Source organism: Nannospalax galili, unplaced genomic scaffold, assembly GCF_000622305.1.
Source record: "Nannospalax galili isolate Female #2095 unplaced genomic scaffold, S.galili_v1.0 scaffold281, whole genome shotgun sequence".
Classification (NCBI taxonomy): Eukaryota; Metazoa; Chordata; class Mammalia; order Rodentia; family Spalacidae; genus Nannospalax; species Nannospalax galili.
Window position 1 is genome coordinate 5,757,875 of NW_008349068.1, and position 22,605 is coordinate 5,780,479.

The 22,605-nt window shown below is 37.6% G+C and overlaps 1 protein-coding gene across 9 annotated transcripts in view; it reads left to right on the forward strand.

The window, feature by feature from the left end:
* Positions 1-712: 712 nt before the first annotated feature.
* Pikfyve (phosphoinositide kinase, FYVE-type zinc finger containing) overlaps positions 713-22,605 on the forward strand; it is a 90,323-nt gene continuing 68,430 nt past the window's right edge. For 6 of the 9 annotated variants that reach the window (XM_029569902.1, XM_029569905.1, XM_029569907.1 and 3 more), the window contains exons 1-8: positions 721-870; positions 4,098-4,278; positions 5,970-6,116; positions 6,375-6,407; positions 9,719-9,837; positions 10,907-11,078; positions 18,791-18,998; positions 21,572-21,661. In XM_029569902.1, the coding sequence (XP_029425762.1) occupies positions 4,107-4,278; positions 5,970-6,116; positions 6,375-6,407; positions 9,719-9,837; positions 10,907-11,078; positions 18,791-18,998; positions 21,572-21,661 (941 nt within the window). In that variant the 5' untranslated portion in view covers positions 721-870; positions 4,098-4,106. Of the gene's footprint in view, positions 871-4,097; positions 4,279-5,969; positions 6,117-6,374; positions 6,408-9,718; positions 9,838-10,906; positions 11,079-18,790; positions 18,999-21,571; positions 21,662-22,605 lie in introns of those variants that run through there. The other 3 variants (XM_029569904.1, XM_008846214.3, XM_029569909.1) reach the window with 3 other exon arrangements.

Consider the following 22,605-nt stretch of genomic DNA (forward strand, 5'->3'; position numbering starts at 1 on the left):
TGAGCTTGGATGGTTTAGGGGTGGATACTTACACACACACACACACACACCTCTACAGATAAAATCCATCTGAGTTCGGCTCCCAGCACCCACAAGACAGCTAAGTAATTCAAGTTCCAGGGGGTCCTGTGCCTTCTTCTGACCTCCACGGGCATTGAACGACACAGGTTCACTTACACATATGCAGGCAACACATTTATACACATAAAGAAAAAGTGTGTATGAAGGCTGTTATAATTAACCCGCTTTTATACACCAAGAGTCTGAGGTCTAAAGAAATTAGCAAACTGTTTAAGGTCATAGGGCTGGATTTTGGTGGAGTCTTTCAAGTCTGCTATCCGCCTCTTCCCTCTGGGCTACACAGGCGAACGCCAGGCTACGAGAACTCGGGGCTCAGGCTCATATTGTGAGTGCTCACGGTGTAGACCACATACGGTAACGGCGTCCGGCTTGCGCCCGTGCCAGCGCGTCCAGGACCCACCCAGTCACCTGCACGCGTGATGCTCACGCGTAGTGTTGTCCAGGCTTCCACTAGGAAGTCTTAGGTGGCCTAACATTCCTCCCAAAGGCCGAGGACGAGTTTTCTGGGGTAGACTCCTTCTGCCTGAACATCTGATCGGAACGTCAGGCGGGCGGCGAGCGGAGGGTGGAGCCTGCCCTCAGGAGAGGTTGCTGACTGGTGGGGAGGAGGACGGGGGCGGAGTCTCGGGGACGGTGGGAGGCAGCGAGAAGCCGCAGCAACCAAGGAAGCAGCTTTGCTTCCTGGCTCAACCGCCGTTGCCCTGGGAAAGCCTCTGGCTCCCTGCGTGAGCGGGGCGAAGCGGAGGCTGGGGTGGCGGGAGGCCGGCGGGGCCGGGGCGGGAGGCGAAGGTAAGGGAGGCGGCCTGTCGTGGGTCCGCCGGGCCGCAGTTGGAGGAAGGCCGGCGTGGGGCGCGCGCTCCGCGGGAGGGAAGGCTGAGGCTGGGGTGGGAGGCCTGCGACGGAGCGCGGAGGACCGGATTGGAACCAGCCGGCTTCGGATTCCCGCCCGCCCTGGGTGTAGAGTGTGGAAGTTTCCGTGACTCCAGAAAGTTCTCTTGCTCCTTTGCTTCTCGCAAGGCCCGAACTTAATTCGGAGGTGGACGGTCCATCTGCTTTCGCGTGTGTGAGCTGAGTCTGAGAGATGCATCCCAAGGCTGGGAAAGAAAGTTCTTTGCATTCAATCTTGGGGTTCCAAACATCTTTCTCCATAAACGCTTGTTTCTGCCATCTGGGCGATTCCATATCAACTTGAGTCTTTTGTTTTCGGGAAGACGATTTCCCAATGAGTAGTTAGTTCCCCCTTTCCCAGAATGTTCTCCAGAAAAGGATGAAAATGAAACGTGGATGCTTTTAGGAATTTGGGGGGGTCTTCTGTCCAGTTTAGATGTTATTCTTAAGACATTCAGTGAAGATGCGAATTCTGTATAGAGAAGGTTATTACCTGTCCGATGCAATACGTTAATCAAGGATTGATCCTGTGTTGTGAAATTAGTATGATAGTCACAGAGGAAGTCGCCAAGCAAATTCTTGTTTCCAGGTTAATTAAATCCCATTTTCTGGCACTCCAGAACTCCCATTCTTACTAGTTTTACACACACACACACACACACACACACTCCCCAGAGGTTCTTAGTTTCGCTTAGATTTGGGCTTGTGACAGAGTTTTTGCAGGCCACGTCTTAGTCTTCTCTGAGCAGGAAGAGTAATTTCCTGAGTCCTTTTTTCCTCTTTTCTGAAGATTTGTAGGGATCATGTTGTGGTTTTCCTGTAGTGTATTTGTTATGCCTGGATCAAAAATTAAAAAAACTTTCTTGATGGAAGCTCACTTTACTTGTATTCACCTTTGTGCATGTTAGATCAAAGTTTAGAATTAGGAAAACACTGTCCCTAGAAACGACTAGGCTGACAACTTGGAATTTTCATCTAAAAATTTTATATGAGCTAATAAATCAGCTTATTTGATACATTTTAATATCTGATTAGTCTTTTGATGTGCTTTATCAAGATTCCGTGTAGCAAGTCTGCATGTACCACACTAGCCTTGAAATGAAGAGGTAAACTATTGGTGACATATTAGAGGCTTGTGGTAAGCTGGTTAATATTTTTAATTATGAGGAAAGAGACATACTTTATACCGTACATGGTTATTATGCTGCTAGACACGAGAGTTGTATTTTTTTCTTTTAGGATGCTGGTGTCATTAATTCTATGTGGTATGCTTCAATGGGTAGACTTGCTATGTGCTTTCCTGATAATTTGTATCTTCATATTCTTAAAGCTTCATGAAAATTCTGGGTATTGATGACCTTTAGACATAATTTTAAGGCTCTTTAGGCAGATTGGTAGCTGCACTTTTGATGGTCCTTTCATGGAAGAAGAGTACAGGCTACATTTAGAAGCTTGAGGGGTTTTATTGCCATTACATTCCTCTCTCCAGTGCTCTAAGACAAGATGAAACAAAAACTTCAGAGTTTATGCTTGATCAATCACCGTTTTATTTCCTAACTCTTTCTGCTGGAGCATAGACTGGTGTGATACTTTGTATCATCTTTCCAGTTGAAGATGATACTAGAGCCCTTCCTCCTTCAGACCTTCCTCTTCCCTCATTCCTCTGCTTTCCTCTTCTTTTCCTTTTCCCCCTTCTCCCCATCCTTTCGAATAAGCACTGCCCAAATCAGATTATCCAAGTATCCAAGTTTCATTTCTGCCTTACTTTATTATTCAGTGAAATTACTACTCTGAGAACATCTTGTTTTAAGAGAATATAGTAGGCTAGAATTGGAAGAGCTACAGAAATAATTTTAGTTTATAGAAGAATTTCATGGCAAGACTTGGGGTGTAGTCATAAGTCTGTTACTAATTGCCTTTGTGATACTCTAAGAAAATAGTTTTAGGTTCTGTGTACCTTGGTTGTCCCAGTGGTAAAATGTAGTAATAAGGCTTCCAGGAATGGTATGAAAATAAAATGAACTGGTAGATGTGATATTGAAGGAGAAAAACATTTTAGGGGAATGTAATGTCTTCTTTGTAATGCTTATTAGAATATACACTATATATCCTAATGAATAGAGTGCCACAGGGTTCTTGTCTTTAAACTATCAGTCTGAAGGGTAAACATTGACCTTAGTGCCTTTTTATGACTTCCATTTGGTAATTAGACTTGGTGTCTTGACCAAGTTGTTTTTTGGCTGTTTAGGAAAAAAAAACACAAAACCTTTAAGAAGGTTGTTATCTTAATGTCTGTAAGAGTTTAAGCCTTAGGTGTAGGGGCTAGGAATCCAGAGTTCATGTGTCCAAGAAACCTGTGGTAGATATACAGCTTGTTGATCTTGAATACTTGTCAAAGGCATTATCTGAGCTAACTGTTGATATGTTTAATGATATATAGAGATCATTAAAAAATGACCAGTTGTCTTTTCTTGGAATATAATATGGTATTTTTTAAAGTCAGAAGTTGAAATAAGTAAAATAAAACTGAGGAATTTATATGCTTGTATAGAATCACTTTCTCTAACTTTAAGAAGCTATTGAATATAACTTTTGCCCCCTCAAAAAACTAGATATGTAAATAATGTGAAGATTTTTTTCTTCTTCACATTTGTGTCTTACCTGCAAATTTTTAATTAAATTAGTAAAATAAAATTATATTTTATATGTGTGAATGTATTGCCTACATGTATCTAAGTGCACCCATGTCTTGCAATGTCCACAGAGGCCAGAAGAGGGCATTGGAGCCCCTGGAACTGGAGTTATAGTTGATTGTGAGCTACCATGTGAGTGCTGGGAACTGAACCCAGGTCCTTTAGAAGACCAGCTCTTAACCACAGAGCTATCTCTGTAGCCCCTCACTTAAAAATTTAAAATAATTAGAATAGTAATGTTTAAAATTAAGTTGGCCATGTAGCCATAGTTTTATGTGTTGCGATTCTTTATTTAAACAGTAGTGTTTTTTTTTAAACTTGAATTTAAATACGGCTTTCATAGAGAATTGTCCATAGTAGGGTTTTCCAGATACTTGCCTGTTGTTTGGAATGGCATCTGAAGATTTTTTTCCTTTTTTCTTTTTCTCGTTTTAGACTCATGAAATGGCCACAGATGATAAGCGTTCCCCAACCCTGGACTCTGCTAGTGACCTGCCTCGCTCTCCCACCAGTCCTTCTCACCTCACCCACTTTAAACCTTTGACTCCTGAGCAGGATGAACCCCCTTTTAAGTCAGCGTATAGTTCTTTTGTAAATCTTTTTCGTTTTAACAAAGGTAAGACTTACTCTTAAAAGATCAGAAAACTTAGATCAGAAAACTTGGCAGTTTTACTTCTGTGATTTCCTTACTCAGTATCTGTGCTGGGTCTTTGCAAGAAAGTGAAACATTAACAAGGTGATAGCTTTCTTCATAGGTCACCAGATCTTCTGCCTAAGAAAGAGAAAAAAGTAGCATTTGTACTGTAATCTCACTTACTACTTGCCTGAATTAATACTAAATGCCAAATGATGTCCCTTTTTGAAGAGAAAGCATTTTTTAAAAATTTTTATTTTCACATATTTTTTTTTTAATGTGCTGATACTTTCTCAGGTTCACAGAATGAACTTTTTTTTTAATGGAGGTGCTAATAACAAAACGATTTTAATTAAAACAACAAAATTAAACAGAATAATAAGTGATTTATACTTTTAAAATTAGAAGCTATCAGCAGGCCTGCAGAGACTTATACCCGTTAGATTAAACTGTAGATAATATAAAATGAAGTCTTCTTAAATGTTACTATTTTTAAGCAGGAAGAAAAATTTTTTAAAAAGCCATGTCTTTTGCCTTTAATTTGTTCTTTGTTTTTTTTGAGACTAGATCTCACTTTATCTCAGGCTAGCCTCAGATGCCTGTATCCTTCAACATATGGGTATTATCCTGTATCAGTCTTCTGAGAGCTGGGATTACAGGTGTGAGCTACCATGCTTGACTTAATTTGTCTTTATTAGTCGAAATGTGTTAGAAAATAATCCTTGTTTTAAGGAATTTGAGGAGGTTTAATAGTTTAACTAGTAGACATTTTAATAGTTCTAAATTTTATTAATTGTTTAAAGTGCTGTAAAAACTGATAGCACATTTTTAAGATGGTTTTTAAAAAATATTTTATTTATTATTTTTTTATTTCATGTGTATGAGTGTATTGCCTGCATGTAGGTAGGTGCACCCGTGTTGTGCAGTGCCTGTGGAGGTCCGAAGAAGATGTCAGATCCTCTGGAACTGGAGTTAACAGAGGGTTGTTAGCTACCATGTGGTGCTGGGAATCGAATCCATGTCCTCTTAACCACTGAGCCATCTCTCCAGCCCTTAAGATGATTTTTTTCTTAAAAAAAACAAAACAAAACAAAAAAAAAACTTTGCTCTTTAGAACAGGCTTAGATTTATAGAAAAATTGAGGAGAGTTGTGCCCTCACACCATTTCCTCTAGTATTGATACCTAACATTATACACTTTGTTATAATTAATGAACCATTATTGATATGTTTTTATTAACAGTTGTATGTATTTTATTCAGATTTCTTTATTTTTTATATAATAGAGTCCATCCAAGATAATAGATTACATTAAGTTGTCATCACATAATAATCTTTATTTAGGAAGCTTTAATGAGTACCTACCCTACTGGATACTGCTTCATTAATACAAAGACCAAGATTGTGTATAAAGCTTCTCTCCTTTAGTGTGATCACAAAATTTCAAATGAAAAGCAAACCATATAGTCATGTATATAAAAAGTTGTATATATACATGTATATTCATGTATATAAATGGAGTATAATTTCATCCTGATTTTTAAATTTCTCAAAGCGTTAAAGTTAGGAATATAATACATGTGTATCTTGTCTGAAATACTTTATTGTCACCTTCTCTTTGCTGAACTCTGAGTCTTAGTTTTTCAGTTAATGCCAAACTTTCCTGTACCACAGAGAGAGAAGGGGGCCAAGGAGAGCAGCAGTCTCCGAGTGGAAGTTGGTCCAGCCCTCAGCTCCCTGCAAGGACACAATCTGTAAGGTCGCCTGTACCTTATAAAAAGCAGCTTAATGAGGAACTCCAACGGCGTGCTTCTGTATTAGGTAAAACAGTGTTTTTAATCCTCTCTGTATGTTAGGTTTTTCTATAGTCATTGTATTTTCCAGGTTGTTTATTGCCTTAACTTTCTTATTACTTGTAATAGTCAAGTATTCTTGAGAATAAATAAAACTGTTCCCTAGGTAGTAAAAGAAGTTTTTAACACCTGGAACAAATTCTTAAACTTGTCATTAAAGTTTAATTGTGCAAGTACAGATGTCTTTGACTGAATTTTGATTCATTACTTGCTTGGGTTTCAACAGAGAACACCTTGCCCCATACCCAGGAGAGCACAGGTTAGTTCCAATGTTACAAATGGATTCTGCACCTGTTTTGGGGATGCTAGTGAAGTGTGATGTGCATGCCTCTGGCTGCAGAGCTCTGTCAAACTCATCAGTGCACTGTCATCTGCTCTTGGCCTTGTTGGGGTGCACACTGTCAGTGTGGCTGGATAAACTGAGCACCTGTTGCTTGCTTGTTCTCCATCTTGGTCCACGACATAGTCATCTCATTCATTTTCATGCCTTTCTGATGACTGTGGGCTGGGGATCAATGTCCGAGCTGAGAGACTAGAGACAGTTCATGTATACTTTCTGTTAGAGTGTTAAACTCAATGAAGTGTTTTGCTCAACTCAAAGTTGAAGAAGGGCAGTGGTACAACAGAGGTGAAAGGTTATCATTGGGAATCTAGTGTCCCTGGCTCTGTGTCTGTCCTGTTTGGCCAGTCATGTCTATGAGAGCCTTAAGTGAAAAATAGTTGTGCAGTTGTGGTTGGCAGAGGGATATTTTAATGCTTGTTGAGACTTCCTACTTATAGAAGGAGGAGAAAGCATGCAGCAGGGGATTTTTTTGCTGAAGGTCTGTGAACAGACCTGGCTGTATCGCTTCCACAGGTTTTCTAGGGCAGTGAGCATTGGTCTAGGTCATATCCCTTTGAAAGAAAGAATTGGAAGATGGGGGTTAGGGAGTAGAGTGGGTTTTCCTTTTATTTTAGATCATCTCTAGTTTAACCTTAACCTTATTAAACTCACCTTAGCTCTTAAACCTTATGATCTTTGACTTAGACAGGAGGATTCTAAGTTTGAAGCCAGCCTGGAAATACAAGCACATTTTAGGCAGCCTGGGCTACATAGTGAGACCCTATCTTAGGGAAAAAAGACCGACAGAGCAAAAGAACAAAACCTGACCCATGGCTGCACTTTCATTTGAGGAGCCTATCTGGTTAAATCCTGTGCTGAATTAGACATTGTTGTCTGGAAACTTTCATCTATTGTCTTCTCTTTGATGAACTCAATGTTTTGTTTCTCAAATAATGCCAAGCTTTCCTTTGCTATAGAGTGAGGAAAAGGGGGCCAAAGAGAGCAGTAGTCTCCACATTTCTTCACTTATAAAAGTGAAGAATTGGACTAGAATCCAGTCTTTTAGAGATTGTAGGGTGGCGGCTTCCTAAACTTTGCCTTTGATGTTGTGATAAATTTTAACTTAAATATCTGTAGACAGAGCTTGGATTGTCTCCTTGACTACAGTTCCCACATTCCTTATAATATCAAATCCACTTGATTCTTGGATTCTTCCTTGGGAGCATTAGAGCTTCAGAAGCTTGAGACTGCTTAGTAAGTTCCCTTCCCCACTTCATGTTTGTAATTCTGTTTACTAGCTCTCCTATCTTAGTGAAGTTACTTAGTGTCCTAGTATCCATTTTACAAAAGCAACAGCTAAGATCATTTGTCCAAGGGCAAAGAGCCAGACCAGCATTTTCTCTTAGGGTCTCTTTCACCTCAATGAAGATCAAAAAAGGTCCTGCTGCTCATCCTTTCCAGTGGATGAGGCTAGTAATACTATTATATTCTAAGTAGCTAAATGAAAGGGGTTTCACAATTTATTGTTGGCTGTGTCAGGGAGCACTGCCCTTATGGTTCTTACAGCTTCATCTGGCTCCTTTTCCAATTTGTGAATCATGGAGAGTTGTTTTATGTGTAATATGTATTACACATCTGAGATATATGCTGAAATTAAGGTGTAACCATAGAAAAAGTTTTCCCCAAAGTTTCTAAAATATGTGCAGTTCAAAAGGGTTGTTATTTTAGTAATTAAATTGCCTTAAGAAATTCTCGATGGCTGGGTGTGGTGGCGCACTAGTGAGGCAGGCGGATCTCTGTGAATTCAAGGCCAGCCTGGTCTACATAGCGAGTTCTAGGCCAGCTGGGACTACAGGGAGACCCTCTCTCAAAAGGCCAAAAAAAAAAATTTCTTGATGAAATTGGATTCATATATCAACCTCACATTTCTTTGTAATCCCTTTTTTTCCCCTACCCATCTAAAACAAAACATGCATGAAAAACTACCAAATAGTGAAGCAGATTCAAGGTAGGATACTTTTCTTTTTATAGTAGTTCCCCTTGTCTGCAGGGCATACCTTCTAAGATTGCCAAGTAGATACTGGAAGCCATAGACACAATCAAAGCCAAGATATACTGTTTTTTTCCTATACATTGAAACCTCTGATAAAGTTTAATTTATGAATTAGGCAGAGGAATTAATAACAATGATACTCAACTAGCACAATTATAACAATATCAATTATGTGAATGTGATCTGTTTCTCTTGAGTCAAGAAAGATATTAATATTTTCAGACTGCAGTTGACTGAGGGTAACTGAAACCTTGAAAGTGAAACTGGAGATAGGGAGGAACTACATAGGTTAGGGGGACTCCATAGGTTATTAGGTTAATGTGTTAGGCTACTAGAATGTTCATCTTTTTTGTCAAGCTACGTTCATTTTGCCCAGAGGCTTTGAAACTGCTAGAGCCAGGAATAGGTAGACACTTTGCTTATAATTTTGGTTTACAGGAAGGAAATAATAAGTGGCAACTATAATAGTCCTATTCCATTCTGTCTACAAAACTGGAATTTGAGCTTGTTTATTATTAATAGATTTGGCTTCATACTGCTATTTCTAGTATAAGTGATCCCTTCTAGTGTGGAGTTTCAGGGTTGAGGAGGGGAAGGCTAGGATTGGAGCTTTAGTAATTCTCTAGCAGTTTTACTCTCCATGGACATTGGTCATATTTTGCCATGGCAAAATTGAACATTCTGGATTTTATAAAGTCTGCCAGAATCTTTGGGGACTAGTTTGTTAAGTTTCTGATGATCTGCTGTAAAGCTGAACTGTTTGGTCCTATTGCTTACCTCTTTGACTTTTAAGATCAAGCTAAGCTCTCTAGGATTGCTTTTTCTTCTGTTGAATGTCTATCACTTATTTACTATTTATTTGGGTGGTACCAAAGCATGCAAAAAAATCATTCATAAATTCTGGCCATGTGATACTTTCATCTCAGGTCTTAAAACTGTCAATTATTGGGACAGTTCTTATCTTAGGTAACACCTAACTACTTCTGAGTAGCGTTTTACATAGTAGTAAGACATACTTTCAACAACCTTTTACTCATATAAAGATCAGTTTTAATTCTCAATCCATATTATTGACTGGGAGAACACATAATACATGCTAATAATAGGGGGTAATTTATATCACATGTATATAAAATGTTTGATATAAATACTAGGAACTATTTAAAAGATTACTTTTTAAAAAAATTTGACTCAGACACTAGAAGGAAAGCAGAACCTACCTTTGGAGGTCATGACCCTCGTACGGCTGTTCAGCTTCGAAGCCTCAGCACAGTATTGAAACGCCTCAAGGAAATCATGGAAGGGAAAAGCCAGGTACTGTAGAGGCCTTGGGAGATTTACTAAACACTTATGGGGATCACACCATACCCGCTGAAATGGCACTAATGCCACTTAAAAGAAAGTTTATTACTCCAGTTTGGAATACCATATTTTTACACATAAGAATTTTTAATTTAAGTATTGTCTCATTTAGTAAGCTTTCCCTTTTATGATTAGTGCTTTTTATGTTTTACTTTATTGTTTATTTACTAGTCAGTAGGTCTTTTCCTATGGTTCTTCAACAAGCTTTATTATTTTTGTGCATAAATAGTATTCAAGTTTCCTTTTATCCCCATAGATTACTTGAACCTATTATATTGTTTTTAATTAATTAATTTTTATTTTGTGTGTATGATTGTTTTGCCTGCATGTATAAAAGTGCATTGTTGTGCAGTGCCCACGGAGGCCAGAAGAGGGCATTGGATCCCCTGGAACTGGAGTTATAGACAGTTGTTAGCTGCCATGTGGGTGCTGGGAATTGAACCTGGATCCTCTGCAAGAGTAGCCAGTACTCTTAACCTCTAAGCAAGCCATCTCTCCAGCCCTCAGAGACCTTCCGTCAGTAGTTGCATTATAAATGTCATCATAAGTTCGTGAGAGTATGCTACTCTTTCCTGACAATTAGCTCCATTTTTTTTCCTGTCCTTAATGTCTGTTTAAGGTTGTTATTGTAGCTTTTATTATTATTATTATTATTATCATTTTTGTTTTTTTGAGACAGGGTCTCCCTATAGCCACAGCTGGCCTGGAACTCACTGCGTAGACCACGCTGGTCTCAATCTCACAGAGAACTGCCTGCTTTGGCCTTCTGAGTGTTGAGTTTAAAGGCATTGGCCACCATGCCAGGCTCGATAATTGTAGCTTTAAAATAAATCTTAACGGTGGGTAATCTAAGTCCTTTAGTGTTTTTCTTCTTTAAGATTGCCTTGGTCATTTTAGCTTTTTACATTCCATCTGAATTTTAAAACTAGCTTTGCCAAAGAAACCTTCTAAGATGTTATTTGTCATTGCAGCTTAATACTTAGTATTTTCAAGACTCCATCACATATTTTTGTTGTTACAGGATAGTGACCTGAAGCAGTACTGGATGCCAGATAGCCAATGTAAAGAGTGCTATGACTGCAGTGAAAAATTTACAACCTTTAGGCGCAGACACCATTGCCGACTGTGCGGGCAGATTTTCTGCAGTCGTTGTTGTAATCAAGAAATCCCTGGAAAGTTTATGGGCTATACAGGTAAATGCATTTCACTGATAGTATTATAAGCTTTCCAAGGTCATAACTATGAACTAGTTAAATAGAGGGCCAGTATTAAACCAATTTTTATTTTGGGCTTTATATTTCAGAGAGTGGAATACACTAGTGAGACACAGCTTTGATTTTAAGAACTTTTTATTTTTTATGTGTATAAATGAATTGCCTGCAGGTAGGTAGGTGCACCCATGTTGTGCATTGCTCATGGAGCTCAGAAGAGGGCATCAGATTCACTGGACCAGCTCCCACGTGGGTGCTGGGAATCAAACCCTAGTCCTCTGTAAGAACAACCAGTGCTCTTAACCACTGAGCCATCTCTCTACCCTCTGATTTTAAGAGATTTATGTTTGAATAATAAAATAGATGAGAATATTCATAAATAACTTATACTGTTCTTTGGCAAACCGTATTTTACTCATATTCTTTCATAAGGAAGGTAATCAAAGTGTACTAGTGAAGAAAATTCAAGAGTAAAGTTGAACAATGATGAGTGGATTTATATAGTGATTTGGGAGTGGAAGGGAGGGAGATGCCACTCAAAAGATAGCACCTTTTGTTTTCTTTTTCTTTTTTTTTTTTTGTTTTTTTTGAGACAAGGTCTCCCTCTAGCCCCAGCTGTCCTGGAACTCACTGTGTAGACCAGGCTGGCCTTGAACTCAGAGATCCTCCTGCCTCTGCCTCCCAAGTGCTGGAATTAAAGGCGTGCGCCACCACGCCCAGCTCTTCTTTTTCTTTTTATTGCCCTGACTTAACAGTCTTCCTGTCTTAGCCTTACACGTTGTGGGTATACAGAGATATATCACCACACCCCTGGCAGTTTAAAAATTTTATCTGCTTATTTGTTTGTTTATGGTGCAAGGATCAAACCTATAACTTCATTGTTAACTAAAATTCCTTCTGGGAGGTGCAAATTATGTCCAGCCCCCTCCTCCTTTGGTCCCTATAATAAACCAAGCTACAGTCTGGAAAACCAGTGAGTTTATTGGGCTTTCTTAAAGAGGAGTGGGTGAGAGTACATTTACAGGAGTGTGGGTACTCCTCTCCTAAGAAGTACACATTGGAAAGTCTCCATCCAGGCATGGATTGTGACTTCCCTACAGCTGTAGGACATGCAACTAGGGCTGACTGATTGTTGGGCATGTGGCTGACTCTCCCTGCCCCTCCTTTCTTTTGGATCATAACAGTCGACAAACTTAGCTGCGATGATCTTAGGCGAGTGGGTGCAACCAAGCTTGGGAAGAAGGCCATAGTCTGGTCTTTTGGCAGACAGTCCTATGTAACACTCATCCTGTTAGTAATCATTGTACTACTGAGCTATACTTCAGCCCAAGAGAATGCTTGTAATATCTTTCTCATGTTATTTTTGTTATTGTAAAGATCTTCCTTTGGCTCCTAGTTTTTACTTTCAACCTAAGTTGCTACAGAGTTCATATCCCATGATCTTTCACCCAGTTTATGACTAGAACCTTTTAAAAGACTTTTGTTTAATTTAATTTTTAATTAATTTAATTAAATTAGCTTTTCCTTATTGTGAATTCATTTTTCATATTCTAGTTAACCTTCTTTGTAAAATGTTAGTTTGATCATATAGGTTATTCCTCTGCCTGATGCACTTAAAAATTCCTAGTAAGGCTTAGGCTAGAATCTGTCTGGTTAATGGGGTGGGTGTATGAGTTTCTTAGGGCTGCCATGACAAACTTTATGGCTTAGAACTTCTTACTGTCTTATAGTTCTGTAGGCCAGATGTGCTATAATATATGTTAGGGAAGCAAAGCATGTTTGCATGTTTTCTGCTCATTGCTGAGTGTGTATATTTCAATTATATATTCCAGAATGGGGAGAAAATGGGGACCCACTAAATTCACTGTGAGATGGATCTGTGCTAAAATGCCATTGATCTTCTGTGACTGGTGTGTCATGGTTGGGTCTCCTGGAATTAGTGTTGGTTTAGAGTTAGTGTCTAGTAATCCCTGAAAAGTATGATTTATTTCCCCTTTTCAGTAGTCATTTTAACATGACTTTTTTTTTTTTGTCTTTTGGAGACAGAGTCTCCTTGTAGCCCCAGCTGTCCTGGCACTCACTATGTATACCAGGCTGGCCTTGAACTCACAAAGATCCGTCTCCTCTGCCTCCGCCTCCCAAGTGCTGGGATTAAAGGTGTGCGCCACTATGCCCGCCCAGCCTAATATGACTTTTTTATAGTCACCTTAGTAGAAGATTGTAATTTTTTGACAAAAGCTGGTAAAAGATTAACAAAATTTATAGTAGGATTCTTCCTCATGAAAAACCAGTTTCCTTTTCATTCAGAAGTTCTGGATCTGTAAAAGGCTGAGTCTGGGAGTCAGCTGAGGTATCATGAGTACCTTTATGATTCAAGTCTTTATCTGCTTGATCTGAAATTCTTCCTTTTATTAAAAACAAGTGAAAAAAATTACTAGACTGCTCATCTATTTCACTTCTAGGGATACTGTGATCATCTGATTAATGCCATAGGTCTCTGGATTAGACTCTTCTGATTACTACTTTGATGCTGTTGTATGTGGTACCTATGCCAGTTTAATTTTTGTGGGTAAGATACCAACTTTTGGTCCCTGCTGCCTCAGGATCCAGTTATCTCCATTGAATTCAGCTTCCTGACTCAGTGGCAAAGAGTTCCTTCTGTAATTTTCAACGTACAAAGAATAGCAACCCCAGGAGGAACCATAGCTCTTCAAGGATACTGGACTCTACTCACAAATGTATTTCTCATGGTTGTGCTGAAAGGTCTGCCTTCCCAGTTGAGTGAGCAGGTGTTATTTGGTAAATCCTCTATTTTCCCTCTCTACATATAACCAGGTATAATTTATTATGGACAAATGGTAGGAAAAGATAGAAATATCCATAGAAAAATTCCTGACGTTGTATGTAAAGAGGTTGTTATTAAAAAAAAAATGCTTAATATTTTTGTCGACATAAGCAGTAATTATAGGTTATAGCTGCAGTCTTTTTGTGCCTTCTAAATATCAGTCAGTATCACTTAATAATCAAATAATAAACTAAGTCTCAGTAGTTATTTCTGCATCTACAGTGTTTAGATGATTAGGAACTCCTGTGTTTGCTTTAGTTGCTATTTTCTGGGTTTTGCATTTCTCTAAATACAAAAGAGCCGAGAGGTTCTTGCTGCCTTGATTACCAGTGAGAATCATAATCAAATAAACCCATAAATATTAAGCAGCAGAGTGAGCTGTGCTGATTTCTCTGTGGTCCTGGCCATGTCAGCCAATCTAGCATATACCAACTCCTATTTTATTATTGGACCCCCCCCCACCAAAAAAAAAATCAACAAAAAAACCCTATTCTTGGGCAGCTATAGAGGTATGTCCAGGGACCTGATCTGCTGTAGTGGCCATGGCTGTCTTGCTGGTGGAGTCTTGGGCTATGCAGAGCATCATATAGCAAGAGGCAGGGGAGCGTGAGTGTGTATGTGGAAATCTACTCTTTAACATTCCAGTGTTCTGAGTCTTTGGATCTCTTATACTGTATTATGGACCAGGGTACCTCTGGCAGTTCATCTTCATTTAGTGTAGGCTACCTTTTGATTTATATTTTAGTCAGTCAACCAGATAATGACTGTTAAGAGCTCAATTTTAACCCCTTGAGCTATGACATTAAAATTGATGTCTCTGCCCAGTATACCCATATTACTAAATTTGGCTCAGTCTAGCTTTATGTCCTTTCTACCATTATGCTATACCTTCAACACCCATTCTCACACAGATTCTCTGTTTTTTTGTCTTTATAAATTATAGAAATTTTGTAGTTCTTTTAGAGAACAGTACATCCTCATAGGTGTCTCATTATATAGCCCTGGCTGGTCTGGTACTCACTATGTACTCCAGGCTGGTCTGCAAGTCACAGAGATCCATCCACCTCTGTCTCCCAGTGCTGAGATGAAAGGCGTGCGCCACTATGCCAGGCAGTTTGTGCTACTTTTTACCTATATTTCAGGATTTGCTTGTGAATTGAGTCTCATAGGCCTAGAAGCAGGGTAGGGGTAGTAGAAGTTGCTCCAGGGGAGAATTAGAAATGTCTTCTTGGCAGCAAACTCAAGGGAGGTTAGTACAGGTTTCTTAGACAAAGTAGGATTTATCTTGAATGAGGTAAAGAGGCTAGCTCCAATAGTGTAGAAGATCCAGAGTTTTGGGATGCATTCTCTTTCCCATGAATCTCCATTCTAGTGTTTAAGGGTCTTATTTTTTTGTAGTCAAATGTCCTCACTTTAATAGCAGACATGCTCTGAAGCTGACAATTTGTGGTTTGTTTGCTTATTTACTTATTTTGGCTTAAAACAATGGATATTTATTTTCTCACATTTCTGCAGGCCACAGTCTGTAGAAATCCTGAAATCAAGGAGTTAGCAATGTTGGTTCTGGAAGCTCTGAGGGAGAATGAATCCATTCTAGACTTCTGCACAGCTGTTGCTGGTTGCTGGCAATCCTTGGTGTTTAGCTTGTAGACAGACTGTCACTCTGATTTTTGTCTGTCTTCATGCAAGATTCTCTTTCAATTTGTTTTTAATTCACTCACTTGCAGTTTGAGAATCTCACATTACTTTCTCAATACTTATGGATCTGGCAAGTCTAAAATTATCAGGGCTAGCCAACAGGATAAAAATTCTGTAGGGTTTCCATCTAACAGTGTTTAGATAGAATCCTTTTTGTTTCTGGAATCTTTAGTCTTTGTGCTTGAGGACTTCAACTGATTGGACAAGATTTATACTATGGAGAGTAATCTCCTGTATTTAACATCAACTACAGGGGCTGGGGAGATGACTTAATGGTTAAGAGCACTGCTCTTGCAGAGGACCTGAGTTTGGTTCCCAGCATCCATATTGGGCAACTCAGAACTGCTTGCAACTCCAGCTCCAGGGGATCTGATGCCTCTGGCCTCCTTGGGCACCTGCACTCATGTGCACATACCCATACTCACATATACAAACACACGTAATTAAAACCAATAAAAATAAATCTTAAAAATAAAATAAAATCAATTGTAAATATTAATAACATTAAAAAAAAACAACAAAATCAAACTTCATCTACAGTGTTTGACTAGTTTCCGTAGTCAGAGTGAACCCTAAGATTAACCATTGCAAATGAGAAATATATACTAGAATAATAGCACATTGAAGCCTTGAATAAATATAAAATACTTAGACTGTTGATACATAGAAAAAAAATCAATGAATTTTATACAGGATCAATGAATATTAAGCTGTTATTGGTAGTAACATCTCTGCATTTGTCATGCAGCATTTTAATTACATATTTGTCAGTTGCCTCCAGTGAACTATGAATTCTGTGCTGACAGGGAGGTATCTCTTCAGTCTTTGTCATTACACAATTGCAAGCATGTGTTCAGTAGTTCTTTGCTGATGAATGCTCTTTTTGGAGTGAACATTTTGTGGTTAGGCTTGGCTCTGTTTATTGATTTGATAATTTTCCTTCTAATAGCTGGCTGGTTACAGAAGTTTTCCTTTATGGTCTAACCTGTTGTGAAAATTGAAGGAAATTTCATTTTCATACTGTAATTCAGCTTTGGTCAGTTGATCATGATTATCATAGCATATTCATTTATTCTAGACTGACATTCGCTTTTTTTGTTACTATTTTCTGAGTCCTGATTGAAATGAATATATTATTCTTTATGGAGTTTTAATAAATTTCATCCATTAAATTGTGATGTTAGAAAGTAGTAATGTAAACTACTGGCCTTTTATTTTGATTAAAATACACATATAATTTGTTTTTCAGTATTATATAATAGTTACCTTGAAATGAGACAATTTTATTATACTTGGTAGTAATTATGGAAAAAAACATAGTATAGTGAACTTTTAGAAATATTTTTTGTTGCTTAAGATTTTTAATATCAATAATAAAATATAAGTGAGGTAGCATGATTAAGTAACTTGTTACTTAGTGAATTAAAAGTTAAATATAATCCTTTGCCACTTATGGTAGACTAAGTTCTGAGAAATGCATCTCTAGGAGCTTTTGTCCTTGTGGGACCATCATAGAGTATACTTAGGATTACCTAGATAGTATTGGTTTATCATTTCACATGATCTCTCTGGTGTTTTTTTGAGATAAAATGTCCAGTAGCCCATGCTAGTCTTGAATTCCTGATCCTCTTGCCTCCACCTACAAAGTGCTGGTATTCTAGGTTCTTTTTGTTTTTAAAGATGGTGTCTCACTATGTTGCCCAGGCTGTGCTTGAGTTGTCTTCCCACCTCAGCCTTCCAAATACCAACATGGCCTCTCAGAACAGTAAATTTTTATTTTTTAGTAAGTAGAAGGAGTATACTCTAAAATAATGACAAAAATCATAATAGAGATAGAAACCAGTGATGTAGTTGTTTATTATCAAGTATTCACAATTATAATTGTCTATATGTTTTTATGACTTAGAAATCAGTAAGTTTATTTATGTAAGTTTCACCACAAATGTGAGTAATTTTCCCTACGTCATTATGATGGCTGCTGTATCACCATGCAAGAAGAATTTCTCAGCCCCACAATGATCTTACGAGACCACTCTTGTACTGTGTGGCCTGTTTTTAGCTGAGGTGCCATTATATGCTCTATATATGTTTGCCTATTTCTTAGTACACTAAATTGTTATGAAGTCATACAAAACAGTATTTTATACAAATAGAGTAGAAATATAACATTTGGGGACAGTACTGTGTCCTAGAAAAATATGTTTAGAAGTATTAAGTAACCTTGGTTGTCCTTCCAAGAACTCTTTTTCCATTGTTAGGGATCAAATCCAGGGTCTCATGTTCAGGCAAGCACTCTACCACTGAGGTATACCCTTAGCCTGAATATTTCATTTCTATTCATTTACTATGAGAATTTCTTTTAGTTTTTCCCTCTATATATCATATTGTATGTAAGACTATTTCCTACTAGCTTCAGAAATTGTGCCATATTCTTTTTTTTAAAAATTTTTTTAAAATTTATAATTTTTATTTTTTGTGTATGTGTGTATTGCCTGTATATAGGTAAGTGCACCCATGTCATGCAATGCCTGCGGAGGTCAGAAGAGGCTGTCAGATCCCCTGGGACTGGAGTTAGGGACAGTTGTTAGCAGCCATGTGGGTGCTAGGATTCGAACCTGGGTCTTCTGCAAGAATAATCAATGTTCTTAACCACTGAGCCATCTCTCCAGCCCCTGTGCCATATTCTTGAAGCCATTTTTCAGACCTTCATAATAGAGACCTTAATATTTTCCTCAATTGTTGCATAAGGAAAATATGTTGTTTTCATTTGTTGGTTAAGTCAATTTACTGTATTGAAAAATGTTCTCATTGTAAGTAGAATGCCTGCCTCTGAGAGATCCCTTATTTCACCGATAACATTTTGAAAAAATATTATAAACAGAATTGTCTATTATTATTATTGGATAAAATTTTCTTACCTTATTTCAGATACTTGAAGTAATTTGGATGCTTGGGTGAATTTAACATAGTGATGGTTCTTAAAGTCTATAACAGAACCAGCTAAAAGTATTTGTTTTCTTAAAATGTATTTTTTGGTGGTCTTTACTTGAAGACATTTCATGTTATTAGAGTACCTATTAACACTGATTTAAAATATTTTATTAAGAAAGATATTAACCCTACCTTTCTCTATTTTTTTTCTTCCTCCCAGGAGACCTCCGAGCTTGCACATACTGTAGAAAAATAGCCTTAAGTTATGCTCATTCCACAGACAGTAATTCCATTGGGGAGGATTTAAATGCTCTTTCAGATTCTGCTTGCTCTGTGTCTGTACTTGATCCAAGCGAACCCAGGACACCTGTTGGGAGTAGAAAAGCCAGCCGTAACATATTCTTAGAGGATGATTTAGCCTGGCAAAGGTACTGTCACTTGGATATAATTTTGTTTAAACTTGAGAAATGCTTAGTCTCTTGATCTGTATTTTTCATTAACGTTTGTTTTCTTTGTTATCTGTAATTTCCCTGTTTTCTCCTTTCTGTTCATTTCACTTCCAGAAGCCTCATAGATGTTTATGGGCCTTGATGGTATGAACTAATTAAAATTTAAGTGCATGAGAGAAGAGTCTTTATACCTTTCTTACTCTTCTCCCATGGACACCAAGCACAAGTTCATGGCACATATATGATCTTTGCAATATTTGATTAGTCAGCAGACGTCATTGACATTAGTAATTCCAAATGTAATCTTTAAGAAAGGAGAGTGCTCCTAAGATCTGCATTTGTTTCCAAATTCAACTAGATATTTTTTTCCTTCTATAGGAATATTTGATGTCTTAATTTTGAATATTCTTTTGCTAGCTGATGGTAGATGATACAAACTCTTTCATGGAAGTTAACCTAGAACTCTTTATATCAGAATCCAAGTTTCATCAGTTTCTGGTTCTTTTTCTTGAACTCCCTATGTAGAGCAGGCTGGCCTGGAACTCACAGAGATCTGCCTGTCTCCGCCTCCTGAGTGCCAGGATTAAAGGTGTTCACCATCACACCTGGCTTATTTTCCTTAGCTAAATAATTCCTTAAAAATAATGGTAAATATTACCATGTTAAAGAACTTGGAATTTGAACTAACATTTTTCTGATGAGTAATTTTCTTAGTTTCTTCTTAATGAAGTGCAGAATTAGCATATTATATGTTTAAACAGAAGGAAGAAATATACTACAGTTGCATTCAACATAGTGAATCCCAGAGATATAAGTAGAGGATAAAAGAAGTCACATAATCATATATCCATATAAGATGCCATATATATAATGCTCAGAAGTATATAAAACGAAGATAAATGCCCAGGAATACAAATGCTAAGGAAACTTAAAAGCAAAATAAGACAGGGTTTTGCTCTGGTAAAATCCCTGACGAAAGCAATTTGTAGAAGACAGGGTTTATTTTGGTTTACACTTGTAGGGGATACAGTCTGCCATGGCAGGGAAGGTATAGCAGGAGGAGCAGAATGTGGCTGCTTACCTGGTGTTCACAGTCAGGAAAAAGAGAGCTATGAATGCCTCTGCTCCCCCTTTTATTCCCTAAGAGTCCCCAGCCTATAGAATGGTATTGCCCATGTTTAAGGTGGGTCTTTGCATCTGATTAACTTAATCTAGATAACTCCTCAGAGATGTGCCCAGAGATTGTTTCAATGAAGATTGTAAACGCCATCAAATGGACAGTTAAGATTAACCATAACTGTGATAAACACGAATCTATGATTCATGTTTCATTGGGATTAGGGAAAAGCATGGTATTGGATAGGAGAACACAAGTACTTCAAAACAGTGGTAATTGGGTTCTTTTTGGTTTTTTTTCTTAAGTTGTTCAGTGGGTCTTTTGATTTTTAATACCATACATCATGATTTTTAATACCATACGTGCATTTTATAAATTTAAAAAAGGTTCTTTATTAATAATACAAAGTATAGATTCTTCAGTTTTTCTTATTTTAGTTAGCAGTGCCTTTTATCTGTGTGTGGTTCAGTTGTTTGAACTCAGAATTGGCAAGGATTATTTAATAAAACACATCATTTATGAGAGCTTCATGAAAGATAGAAAATAGACCCAAGGTAGAATAATAGCTCAGAGTTGTGCTAGGTTAACTGTTTAATGTTCTTTCTCTTTTACTCATCATATCTTTGGTAGATGCCATTTTTCTCCTTTAGACAGATGTGGGTGATAAAGTTCAGAAAGATTAAGTAATAAACCTGAAGGCATCCATACAGCTAGTAAAAGGAGAAAGCCTGCAGGAGGACCTGGATTTGAGTGACTCTATGGTGCTCTTTTAGTGGGTTGTGGTGACTGAGAATAGAATTTTGGAACTCAGATTTCTCACCCAAATCACTTGCATCTTATATATGTGATATGGAAAAGAGTTTTGTAAGTCACCCATGCTAGCAAATTTAATGTTTTATTGACATTCCATATGCTTAAAATGTTACCAATTCTTTTGACATTTAATATGCTTCAGATAAAACACCTGTAGTCCCAGCACTTGGGAGGCAGAGGCATGCAGATCTCTGTGAGTTCAAGGCCAGCCTGGTCTACATAGTGAGTTCCAGGACAGCTGGGGCTACAGGGAGACCCTGCTTCAAAAAGACAAAAAAAAAAAAATTAGGTGCAGTTTCTACTTTGAATAATAATAATAATAAAATAACAGAAATAAGCCCAGCATGGTGGCGCACACCTCTTATCCCAGCACTCGGGAGGCAGAAATAGACGGAGCTCTGCGAGTTCAAGGCCAGCCTGGTCTACATAGTTCCAGGCCAGCTGGGGCTACTGGGAGACCGTGTCTCAAAAAGACCCCCCTCCCCCCAAAAAAGACAGAAATGACCTGTAATCTCATTGTTGTAGGGAAAAATATTTAATTTGCTTTTAAATGTTGAAATGCCTAATTGAAGTTAGATCCACTGTCTCAGATGATCCTAATATTTTCATATTTTCTTTATAGTTTGATTCATCCAGACTCCTCAAATACTGCTCTTTCAACAAGACTTGTATCTGTTCAAGAGGATGCTGGGAAGTCTCCTGCTCGAAACAGGTAAACTGCCAATAAAAAACCTGAGTCCGATTTTATGTCTGTAGTAATGAGAACAAACACAAACAATGAGATTGTTTGTCATATACTTTCTTAGCTCTAAAAGCTCTGTTAGGCTGTTGTTTCTGTTTTGCTGTTAGTTCTTTCTTTGTTTTGGTAGCTCTTTCACATATTCTCCACTGGTTCCAGATACTGAACCTACATTTTCCTTTGTCTTCTAGTTTAGTAGAAAGGCCTGAAGGCTAGGAGAGAATGAGCCTTGTGAGCACTTTGTGAAAAAGAAAACAGAATAGCAAATTCTCAAGATGGAGTACACCTGGCCAGGAATAATAAGAGGTCTTATGTACCTGTAGTAGAGTGCCTTTGAATGAATTGTCAGGACATTTTCATTTAGTCTAAGTGAAATGAGGAGCTATTAGATTATTTTTTTCTTAATTTTAATTACTTTGTAAAAATTCAAAATAATTGCTTTGTAAAAATTCAAAATTGTAAAAGAGTTTTAAGTAATATTACCTATTAAGAATTATTCAAGTACTTATTCAAATTTGCCTATTTATTTTGGCACATTTTATATAATATACATTTTTTTAAACTATTCAAGAGTTATGTCATCATCATTACAATTTTTTTTCAGTTGAAGTGGTATGAAGACTACTCACGTGTGTATTCACACACAAAAACATTCTGACAAAAAAATCATAACTAAAAAAATTATTTTCATTAATAGATTAAAATAAAACTTAAAAAAATATTTGAGACAGGAGGTCTTGCTGGCCTGTGTAGCTAGGCTGGCTTCCAACAAACAATCCTATCAGCTTCCTTAGCGCATGAACCACTACAAGCAATTTATAATCCTTTTTTTTTTTTTTTTTTTTTTTTTTTTTTAAAAAAAAAAAAAAAAAAAAAAAAGAGGACGATAAATCTTTCACTGTGATATATCAAAATAA